We start from the raw sequence: 13,090 nt of genomic DNA, 5'->3' as shown, positions 1-13,090 counted from the left end.
ACTGAATTACAATAGCCAATTAACCCGTTTCTACGACACATTTGTAGTTCGTTTTGACAGTTCATCGCCATGTTGTTATTTTCATTCATGATTTTGTGGAATATACATACATACATATGTATGATGTTTGTGTGTATGATACAAAAATACGTTTTTTACATTATTTTAACAAATTAAGTAATATATTTTCTATTTATTATTATTATTATTTTTTGTAATTCTATGTTTATTTGCCTCCAACCAATGAAAACAAACAGCTGATTATGATAAATACCCGATAAAATTGCCTGTTCCAGGGTGTATTTAGATATGGCGGTTTGGTGAATTAATGAACCTGCATTGCCCACTTTTAATACCAAACAAACCTGCTCACTAAGCCGGTTAATGGAATTCATTACAAAATAAAAGTAATAAACTAATTAACATTGAACGCTATCTATTAACTAGATCTAATAATTTGACAGACTTAATAATGTTTTAAACACCATCTTTTGATACTACCAAAAATAGAAGGAAGTAATATTACAAGGCAATTAATGTAATTGACACTACTAAGTCATGCATATATAAAAATATTATAAAACAGAACCTCATCACACACAAGAGTTTAGTTTAACAAAATGTCGGCAGATAAAGCGCGCATTATATTTTTAATCATTTTACTCAGTATATTTAGTAATAAAACAATCTTGGCTAAAAATGCAAATAGTATTGTGGAAGTAATTAATAATATTAACGAAAATTCTAAATTAAATCTCAATGTTTTTATAACTCTAGAGGAAAATGCAATAAATTATAAAAAAATTACGGAAATTATCAAACTAATACAAATGCCAAAAATAATTATAGATAAAGCTAACAATAGCAAAGTAGTAAGTGCTGATTTAATGCAAGACATTAAACCCCTATATGAAAAATACAATAGTGAATTTTTAACTATAGTTTGGTTAAACGCAAAACAAATTAATAACACTTTCGAGTTATTGGATCGTTTATTATGGCGAAGACATTTTAAGGATATATTACTGATATATGAAAGAGAATACCCAGAGAAGCAGCTGTCATTGTTTAACTGGCAGCTATTGCGAATTTTTCAAAAATGCTGGTCCAAAGGTTTTATATCGGTACTATTGTGGTCGCAACAGCAACTCTATACCTATCATCCGTATCCCAATATAAAAATGCTACAACTCAGCAGTGTTGTTCAGTTCTGGAATAAATCTCATTTGAATAATTTTCATCAACGTTCCTTCCGTTTACCCTTCTTTCACTTTCCCAATCAGTGTTATTCCTATAGAAATCGTCAAGGTGAACTGGTTCGCACCGGTTATTTTTACAAATGGTTACAATTGTATTTGCAATACTATAATGCTTCCATCGAACATGTTTCCATCGATATATGGTCCAGTAATGTCAGTCAAAAGCAGGCTTTAAAAGTACTCGCAGCAAAGGGCTTCAGTTTGGTACCAATTTATTTACGCATATTTAATGATTATTTTGACAGTAGCAATGTTATGCATTTGAGTAAAGTGACACTAATGGTACCCAATGCCGGAGAAGTATCACCAAATTTATATCTGATATTACCCTTAGGGCACTATATAGGTTTAATAATTATTGCAAATGCTATCATTTTATTCGTTCTAATGTATTTTATGGAATGTACTACAGATAAAGTAAAAGATTTAAGTAAATTAGCTATGACAGCTTTTAGGATCATCTTATTTCTTTCTACCGGATTTGGAAGACAAAAAACAATAAAACATTTTCTTTTGCACTTACTGTTCCTATTCACGGGTATATTTATCACCAACTACTACATTTCAACTTTGTCTAGCCTGTTTATCTCTAAGGTATATGAACCCCAAATTAGAACAATCCAAGACGTTGGACGTACTCGTTTGCCTCTATTGGAATATACGGCCTATGTAGATCTTATGCTTGAAATAAATATACCCCAAAACCTAAAGCAGCGCATACACACGGGTAATAATGCTGAATTGTATAGTAAACGTCAGAAGCTCAATATGACTTACATGTATACCGTTCAAGACGAATTAATGGATTATCTACTATTCCAGCAATATTATCTGAAACATCCAATTGCCCGTAAACTTGATATGGCATTATTCTATCGTCCAATTTATGTGGCAGTCCCTCATCGCTCCCCCATAATTGATCATCTTAATAAATATTTGAGGCGTATATTTGAAAGTGGTTTGGTGCAAAAGTTTCTTGTCGATACAAAGTGGGACGGGGTATTAAGCGGTAATATAAAACTTATGTTCGATCCAGAGTTGCAGAAGCCTTTGAGTTTGAAGTATTTATATTATGGTTTTGCAGTTTGGATTTGTGGTTTGCTGTTTGCTGTGTTAACATTTGTAATTGAGTATAAGATTTTTGCCTTTAAAAATGGCAGACGACAATGGAAGTGGATCAAATAGAGTGAATGAATTTAAGTTTAAGTTATAATTTAAGATATTCGAATATTTTAAGTCATAGCTTTATGATTAGTAAAATTTAGATTTGAAAATAAATTTGTAATCGGTTCAATACGAATCAAATAATCGATAGTTTTAATTTGAATAACAATATCAACTTTCGTCGTACGTCATTATGATATATCATTAGTTGAAGTCAATTTCAGAAATATTCATACCACATCTAACCTCTACCTTATTGGAAGATCGGTGCGAATAGTCCAAGAAGACGTTGTCTGTAGTATTGACGCAACACTTAACAGGATTTATATATAGTCGAGCATCTGATGGACTTGAGGTTAAGGAAATTTAAGATCAGTGCAAATAGTCACACAGAACGTTGTCGGTATTATCGACGCAATACTTAACAGGATTGAATATGTAATGACTTTTATTAGATTTAGATATAGTCGAGCATCGGACTAGAGATTATGAAAAATAGAATATGCAATGTGTATTAACTTCGGGCCGACCGACTTATTAAACAAAATCGACAATTAGGTGAAAGAAAAAGACGGAAGTCAGATCTGAAAATCCGGAAAGTGATCTGATCCAAAAGAACGATTTTTAGTTTTGATCAAAATGTTTTTTCTACTGCCTTACCCCTTAACAAGGTTGGAGTTCTAGCGGTTTTTCTTATTAGCTGTAATAGCTAGGTATATGGTTGATATGGAACACATAACATAGACGTGATTTAACTTTTAACAGCTATTTCAGATGGATCCCAAGTATTCAATGTATATTCTTAGGGAGACATAACCTGAGTTTATGGCCTCGATTAAACATCGATTGATTTTTAGACTTCTCGGAGTATTGGAATCTACACACTGGCCATTATGTGACTAAATATGAATCTGAATAAATTCTAAAAGTGGGTTTTTTAAAAATGTTTAGCTTTTATGTAGGAGTAATATAAATTTATACAAAGCATTGGCCCCTATTCACCATGGTCTTTTTCAATCTATCTGGCCACATATACATACATTCCCAGGCAAAAGAACTGCTCATCTAGGGCAAAAACGAAGCAAGCCAATTTCGGATACTCTGTTCTGAAGTAAAGCGTATACAAGAGTGAAAGTTCCGGATCGATCGAAACATATAGTAAGCGAATGGGGCCAGGTCTGGACTATAAGGCAACTGGTGTAAGAACGTTCTCATTATTGAAAATTACGCTGGATGCGTATTCTGGGCATTTTTCGTTCAATTATCGGTACAAGATCGCTTTTTGGTAGCGTCAAATACAGAGCATTACTTTAGCGCCATGGATATATCGTTTAGGTGTCGAGGCCTGACTCAATGGTCGGGCCTCACATAAAATCTCTTACGCATATTGTAATGGATTTCTTTTTCATCACAAATAACGATTTGGTGCCAATTTTTATTTTTTCATAATGTTCAAGTTGCATTTTGAATATGCGAGGTCTTTCAAGGACTCTTAGTTTTCATTTCCAGCTTTTGAATGAACCCTTTTATTTGAAAAAGTTTTGAAAATTGAGTAGCTCCCAAAGATTTTGCAAGATATTGTTGACTTATTGTTAATCTCTAATTTTAAAGTTATATACTCAATATCATAAGCAATGGTTCTCTTTGTAAGATCTGAAATTTCCTAATAGTTTTATAGCAACGATTCACAGGAAATGGGTGATAATGGTATTCGAAAGAGTTAATATGATTCACGATTAGGATATTTTCTCTATTCTCTTTTTAATATTTGAAAATAAACCAGATGGTGAAAAATTAGTTAATTTTTTCACTTTCCGCATAGATTTTGCTAAATGCCACTGTTCCAAATTAAAAATTTTAAATGTCGCAAAATCTGCAATCATAGATTTTGGGCGTTGAAAAACCACTGACTGGTGATAATGACAACAAAACAACAAAGTTTGAAAGTTGTTGGCTAAATTATGACCATAAATGAATGACTTAAGATTAAAAGTTACATAGATCTTAGAATAGCAACAACAACAACAACAATAATAATACAGCAATAATAGAAACAATACCAGCAACAACATAAAAATTACAACAATCATCAAAGCAACACCATTACAAAACATGTGGCGATGCATGACGGCGCTGCAGGTGCATGAATGTATTATTTTTCTGTTATTTTTTTGTTTGTTTGTTATTGTATTAAAAAGAATTTAAATTTTACAATATATTGTTATTGTTGTTGCTATAGTATTTATTTTTCTATCAGGAGAACAACAATAACAACAACGGGGGAAAAACTATCTTAAAATCACAATCACACTACATGTCTCGTTTGTAAAAGAGGGCGCCACATTTAAAGAAAAAAATTAAAAAAAAAAAAATACCAACAACGCCAATAACAATAATCAACAATAGCGAAATAATATTAACAGCTGCTTTATTTGTTGCTGCTGCTGTTTAGATTATTGTTGCTGACGTCGTTTGTTGCTGCTGCTGCTGCAGCAGCATCACCCAAACTGCTACTGCAACTTAGCAAACGATATTGCAGTTGAATGTTTGAACGTAATTAAAATATCAACACAAAATTTTTGAACGTCAGCCAATAACAATAGAATTCTGGCTGCGGCTGGGAGTGTGATGGTTTCAGATTCATGAATTTCATTTAATTTTTTTCCTTCTGTTTTTTGTTGTTACTGCTGCGGTTGCTGTTTTGTTTGTTATTTTCGTCATGCCAAACGCCAAATGATGAGATTTTTTTTTTCTTCTTCTTTGAAAAGAAAAATACAATCTTTAATTGCAGCTGTGCAATAATTTTGTTGCTATATTTATACCCACCATGCACCATACAGAAAATGTAATGGACATTTAATGTTATCGATGGGACAGAAAGAGTTCAACATCTTGATTGTTATTGAAAAATATTATAAATTGAATTTAAACAACCCATATGGCATTTGTAATCCTCGTTATGATGTCTTGGTTTGGATCAAGAATGACTTTTGATTATTTAAATAGTATTTTAGAAAGTCGGATCCACAAGATCATGTAACTTTCTGAAAACCAATCAGAACATTTTTAATACTTTCGTCACGTACATAAGTATCGTGCTGCCCGCGTGCTTGATTCCGAAGTACCGCTAGACTAGACTATAGACCAGACTATAGACTAGACTATAGACTAGACTATAGACTAGACTATAGACTAGACTATAGACTAGACTATAGACTAGACTATAGACTAGACTATAGACTAGACTATAGACTAGACTATAGACTAGACTATAGACTAGACTATAGACTAGACTATAGACTAGACTATAGACTAGACTATAGACTAGACTATAGACTAGACTATAGACTAGACTATAGACTAGACTAGACTATAGACTAGACTATAGACTAGACTATAGACTAGACTATAGACTAGACTATAGACTAGACTATAGACTAGACTATAGACTAGACTATAGACTAGACTATAGCTAGACTATAGACTAGACTATAGACTAGACTATAGACTAGACTATAGACTAGACTATAGACTAGACTATAGACTAGACTATAGACTAGACTAGACTATAGACTAGACTAGAGACTAAACTAGAGACTAAACTAGACTATAGACTAGACTATAGACTAGACTATAGACTAGACTATAGACTAAACCAGACTATAGAGTAGACTATAGACTAGACTATAGACTAGACTATAGACTAGACTATAGACTAGACTATAGACTAGACTATAGACTAGACTATAGACTAGACTATAGACTAGACTATAGACTAGACTATAGACTAGACTATAGACTAGACTATAGACTAGACTATAGACTAGACTATAGACTAGATTATAGACTGGACTATAGACTAGACTATAGACTAGACTATAGACTAGAATATAGACTAGATTATAGACTAGACTATAGACTAGACTATAGACTAGACTATAGATTAGACTATAGACTAGACTATAGACTAGATTATAGACTAGACTATAGACTAGACTATAGACTAGACTATAGACTAGACTATAGACTAGACTATAGACTAGACTATAGACTAGACTATAGACTAGACTATAGACTAGAGTATAGACTAGACTATAGACTAGAGTATAGACTAGACTATAGACTAGAGTATAGACTAGACTATAGACTAGACTATAGACTAGAGTATAGACTAGACTATAGACTAGACTAAAGACTAGACTATAGACTAGACTAAAGACTAGACTATAGACTAGACTATAGACTAGTCTATAGACTATACTATAGACTGGACTATGGAGTAGACTATAGACTAGACTATAGACTAGACTATAGACTAGACTATAAACTAGACTATAGACTAGACTATAGACTAGACTATAGATTAGACTATAGACTAGACTATAGACTAGACTATAGACTAGACTATAGACTAGACTATAGACTAGACTATAGACTAGACTATAGACTAGACCATAGACTAGACTATAGACTAGACTATAGACTAGACTATAGACTAGACTATAGACTAGACTATAGACTAGACTAAAGACTAGACTATAGACTAGACTATAGACTAGACTATAGACTAGACTATAGACTAGACTATAGACTAGTCTATAGACTATACTATAGACTAGACTATAGACTAGACTATAGATTAGACTATAGACTAGACTATAGACTAGACTATAGACTAGACTATAGACTAGACTATAGACTAGACTATAGACTAGACTATAGACTAGACTATAGACTAGACTATAGACTAGACTATAGACTAGACTATACACTAGACTATAGACTGTTAGTCACAACTGGATTCATAAATTGACTCTTACATTTTCGCACTATCGGTAGCGGTAATCTTTAGTTGTTGTCCATGCCTCTAACAATTCGCAATTTTTTTTTTAATTTTTTCTATATTTTATTGCACTAAAAAGTGCAAAGAACTTGTTACAAAGAATTTAAGTACAATTTTATTTTATTATTTTAGTTTCATTAAAAATAATTTATTTGAAATCTTTTCTTTAATGCAATACGGTGTTTGTTGTTGGTTGGTGTTAAATTTTATTGTTATTATTGTAAATGTAATTGTTATTATTTGCACAGCTAATTGTCAGGCAATGTGCCATTTGAAACACTTGCTTTGCCGCCGACATTTAGCGTGAACAATACAAAAAAAAACAAAACACATCCTCAGAATGCACCCACACAGAACATTTTTCAATTCAATTGTTCAGAATAAAAAAATAAACACAAAAATCTAAATTCATACAAAAGTGTCTGTCTGATACGTACATTTAATTAATGCAAGTCATTCATTAAAACAATACAATTCATTCATCACTTACTCATCAAGAACGTTTTTCATTTTATTCAAAAACATTATTCTTTTAATTTTTCATGAAATATGAGTCAAAACCTCCTCTAATAACATTAGTCATACTAATGTGAGTGGGAGGAATTTATTAAAATATTAACAGATTTTTATCTTTTTGCATAATAGTTAGACAAACATATAAACGTGGTATTTTATTTATTACCTCAACTTTAAATTAATCTCAATTAACTTAATCCTGAAAAAATATTAATGTTCTATAATACTTCCTATAAAAAAGTATGAGAAAACTAAAACATGTAACAAATCCCTTTATCTTTCGAAATCCATTTTAGTTTTTTATTCTTTTTTTTTTGGGAGTTCAATGCACACAAGGCGTGTCCCGAGTGATAGTGTAATCGATTACAAAATTTAAATTGAGTTTTAAACATTTGCACAAAAAAACTAAAGACAACAGAAATACATATACGAATTATAAAAAAAGAGTAAATATAAATGACTACAATTACCCATGTTGACATGTGCATAAATTACATGTGTAGAAAACAACTAAATATTGTTACAAAAATTACAATACTTTGTTACAATTTAGCAATAATATAGAAAAAAATAATGTATAAAAAAACACATGGATTTAAATGTACAACACAATTTCTTAAATGCAAAGGAAAAAGCAGGATTATGTGGGATTACAACGAAATTACATACACCCTAAGAGTTTTGATCTGAATTGAGCTTGTATCCACCGAACAGAACTAAACGAGCACTGAACAAGGGCTAAACAAGGGCTGAACTAGAAGTGAACTAGAACTGAACTAGAACTGAACTAGAACTGAACCAGAACTGAACTAGAACTGAACTGAACTGAACTAGAACTGAACTAGACTGAACTAGAACTGAACTAGAACTGAACTAGAACTGAACTAGAACTGAACTAGAACTGAACTAAAACTGAACTAGAACTGAACTAGAACTGAACTAGAACTGAACTAGAACTGAACTAGAACTGAACTAGAACTGAACTAGAACTGAACTAGAACTGAACTAGAACTGAACTAGAACTGAACTAGAACTGAACTAGAACTGAACTAGAACTGAACTAGAACTGAACTAGAACTGAACTAGAACTGAACTAGAACTGAACTAGAACTGAACTAGAACTGAACTAGAACTGAACTAGAACTGAACTAGAACTGAACTAGAACTGAACTAGAACTGAACTAGAACTGAACTAGAACTGAACTAGAACTGAACTAGAACTGAACTAGAACTGAACTAGAACTGATCTAGAACTGAACTAGAACTGAACTAGAACTGAACTAGAACTGAACTAGAACTGAACTAGAACTGAACTAGAACTGAACTAGAACTGAACTAGAACTGAACTAGAACTGAACTAGAACTGAACTAGAACTGAACTAGAACTGAACTAGAACTGAACTAGAACTGAACTAGAACTGAACTAGAACTGAACTAGAACTGAACTAGAACTGAACTAGAACTGAACTAGAACTGAACTAGAACTGAACTAGAACTGAACTAGAACTGAACTAGAACTGAACTAGAACTGAACTAGAACTGAACTAGAACTGAACTAGAACTGAACTAGAACTGAACTAGAACTGAACTAGAACTGAACTAGAACTGAACTAGAACTGAACTAGAACTGAACTAGAACTGAACTAGAACTGAACTAGAACTGAACTAGAACTGAACTAGAACTGAACTAGAACTGAACTAGAACTGAACTAGAACTGAACTAGAACTGAACTAGAACTGAACTAGAACTGAACTAGAACTGAACTAGAACTGAACTAGAACTGAACTAGAACTGAACTAGAACTGAACTAGAACTGAACTAGAACTGAACTAGAACTGAACTAGAACTGAACTAGAACTGAACTAGAACTGAACTAGAACTGAACTAGACTGAACTAGAACTGAACTAGAACTGAACTAGAACTGAACTAGAACTGAACTAGAACTGAACTAGAACTGAACTAGAACTGAACTAGAACTGAACTAGAACTGAACTAGAACTGAACTAGAACTGAACTAGAACTGAACTAGAACTGAACTAGAACTGAACTAGAACTGAACTAGAACTGAACTAGAACTGAACTAGAACTGAACTAGAACTGAACTAGAACTGAACTAGAACTGAACTAGAACTGAACTAGAACTGAACTAGAACTGAACTAGAACTGAACTAGAACTGAACTAGAACTGAACTAGAACTGAACTAGAACTGAACTAGAACTGAACTAGAACTGAACTAGAACTGAACTAGAACTGAACTAGAACTGAACTAGAACTGAACTAGAACTGAACTAGAACTGAACTAGAACTGAACTAGAACTGAACTAGAACTGAACTAGAACTGAACTAGAACTGAACTAGAACTGAACTAGAACTAGAACTGACTAGAACTGAACTAGAACTAGAACTAGAACTAGAACTAGAACTAGAACTGAACTAGAACTGAACTAGAACTTGAACTAGAACTGAACTAGAAACTGAACTAGAAATGAACTGACTAGAACTGAAACTAGAACTGAACTAGAACTGAACTAGAACTGAACTAGAACTGAACTAGAACTGAACTAGAACTGAACTAGAACTGAACTAGAACTGAACTAGAACTGAACTAGAACTGAACTAGAACTGAACTAGAACTGAACTAGAACTGAACTAGAACTGAACTATAACTGAACTAGAACTGACAGAACTGAACTAGAACTGAACTAGTAGAACTGAGCTAGAACTACAGACTGAACTAGAACTGAACTAGAACTAGAACTAGAACTGAACTAGAACTGAGCTAGAACTGAACTAAAACTGGAACTGTTCTAAAACTTATCTATAACTGAACTGGTTTTCAAAAATACTCCCAAGATTTTTCAGAACGTAACCATTAACGAAGCCATACTGCACACTTGTCATGCTGAAGAGTGTGAGTGTATAATAAGTACGAATAGGGGAGACTTTAAATGTTATTGAGTTCATTTATCCATATTATACAAAAATAAAAAATAAAGATATACAATTTGAAAAAAAAAACGTCATATGATAATTTTGCCTGTGTTGTTTCTTTTTTCCACTAAATTTAAAAATACATATCGATACCCTATATTCAAAAAGTGCTAAATCAATAATGTCTAGTTTTCAGGAAAGCAAAAAAACTATTTAATTCGTGAAATATTGCACTAAAAGAAAATATTTCTTCCATAATACGTTTTTAACATCCTTACTAATTCTTACCTATGAAAAAATTTTAATATTTTGCATATTTTAGCGACTTATTTAAGATAGCACTTTTTGGTCGACAAAAAAACAAATACTTGTTCTAAGTTAGCATGTTTTGTTCAAAGAATAGAACAAAAATTTCTTCTAATAATATGCGTTATTTTATAATTTTATGAAATGTTTTTTTTTTTTTAAAGGGATATAAGTCAAACCAGTAAGTCCAATAAGATGCATTTACACCATTTAAGTAGAAAAACTCATGGCATATCTGCTTGTTTACTATTCCTTATTCTCAGTACAAATATTTTAAATTATGAAAAGTTTTTGAATATAAAAAGTACCAATATTTTTTGAATAATACTCCATAATTTGCACATTTAAAGACTTTTTTATAATCAGAATTCTAAATTGAAACCATAGAATATTATAGATCTTAGTGTTATAAACGTTTTCTGAAATAACTTTACAATTTTCGGAAAAACATTATTTAAAGTATAAAACTGGCTTTATATACAAATATATAAAAATGATCATATCTTAAAAACTATACATTCAATTTATTAATCTTAACCTGTTTTGTGTTCAGCATGTCCATCTTGTTAATATACAAAATAAATTTTAAATAAATTTGAAGTTTTAAAAAATGTTGTAAAATTTGTATGGAAGTTAGCACTTATTTTCTTCAATAAAAATTTAACTTTGAGATAGCATATTAACAAAAATTGTTGTTAAAAGTGCAAAAATTACTTTTTTGGTTTCAAATTTATACCAGACGTGGATCATGCATTGAGGAATCCTTTTGCATCAAAAACTTACTTTGCCCAAAATTGAGTTCGCACTTTTTGAATATAGGGTCACGATATGTTAAACTACAACAACCACAACAATGATAAAAACAACAAACACATGTGAAACAAGGACCAATGACTTTTTTCCTTAAACAAATCCAAAAAAAGTAGTATATGTTTGGATTTGCTTCTTAGTTTTATTTTTACGATATTAGAGACCCCTACAACTGAACTGAACGCTTAACAAACAACAAATTTACAGACCTCAAGCAGTGTGTTAAAATATGAGTATTGAATTGCTGCTGCTGGCTGCCTTGGTGATATAGTATAGTATAGTGTTGTTGTTGTTTTGGTTTAGCAGTTATCGCTGATAGTTTGTTAGCAACAATTTGAATTTCAAATTAAAGTCCAAGCCACCATACAAATATTTATTTAAATTGTTAATTTTATAAGTACAAATCCAAAACAAACAAACCAACAAAAAAAGGAAAATATACAAAAGATACAATGTTTCTTAAATAATGTTGCTTTTTTCCAAACCAGGAACCTGCTGCATTGGTTTTAAATTACAACATACAAATATGTATGTATGTGAGCAACAACCATGTAGAAGTCTCTCTAAAAGAAAAACATTTGCCATTTTTATGCTTAAATTTACGCATTTTTTGCACGCATTATATGCGCTTTTATTGTAAATAAACATGTTGCATATAGATAGTGTATGAATGCTACGCATGCGCCTTAACCATTAGTAATAAATAATGATGCAGATTTGTTGTTGCTGTTTAAGTTTGTAGGTGCTTTAATGCAGGCAGCAGACCCACAACACCAGCCGGCAGACATTGATTGCAACTTAAGTACTTGGTGGTATAAGGAGTGCAACTACAACAACATTTGTTTATTTTCCTTGCAACATAAACGATGGCGTCTATGAAATGCTCTTTTGAAAAATGATATCAAAACTTATAGACATGTTTTATGGAATCATGTAAAAAAATGTTAATTTTTAATTATTTTACTTATTTATTTCAATTTAGTTTGTAAATTTATCACTACAACAAGAATCAAATTAAGATTTGGTAGTTTACAATGCGAGCATATGGAGTCAGGATAAAAAAATTAAGTTATTTAGTTATAACAAAGGATTCTGACAGAAATTTAGATTAATGAATACACCGCTGGACATCCACCCCAAAATAGACAGTCAGCAGATCGGCCTACTACGGGTGCGAAATTAAAGCTATCAATCCCTTATCTTACAATTTCTGTCTTCTAAGTTCAGTTGCCTGATTGCGGCAATAACGAACTCATTA

At 31.7% G+C, this 13,090-nt stretch overlaps 1 protein-coding gene across 1 annotated transcript; it reads left to right on the top strand.

Annotated features, from left to right (window-relative positions):
• Window positions 1-620: 620 nt before the first annotated feature.
• LOC119608751 lies at window positions 621-2,444 on the top strand. The gene has a single exon (XM_037963305.1). It carries the CDS (start codon window positions 621-623, stop codon window positions 2,442-2,444), a length of 1,824 nt encoding a protein of 607 aa, XP_037819233.1.
• Window positions 2,445-13,090: the final 10,646 nt, after the last annotated feature.

The sequence above is a fragment of the Lucilia sericata genome, unplaced genomic scaffold (assembly GCF_015586225.1).
Source record: "Lucilia sericata isolate MDLA Ls3-8-SP2 unplaced genomic scaffold, ASM1558622v1 Contig000879F_arrow, whole genome shotgun sequence".
Lineage (NCBI taxonomy): Eukaryota > Metazoa > Arthropoda > Insecta > Diptera > Calliphoridae > Lucilia > Lucilia sericata.
The sequence above is the reverse complement of the archived record's forward strand: the minus strand, read 5'-3'. Positions and strand labels throughout refer to the sequence as shown.

Bases quoted from the DNA above. Each gene is read 5' to 3' on its own strand.
- LOC119608751 (XM_037963305.1), top strand. From the start codon at position 621: ATGTCGGCAGATAAAGCGCGCATTATATTTTTAATCATTTTACTCAGT.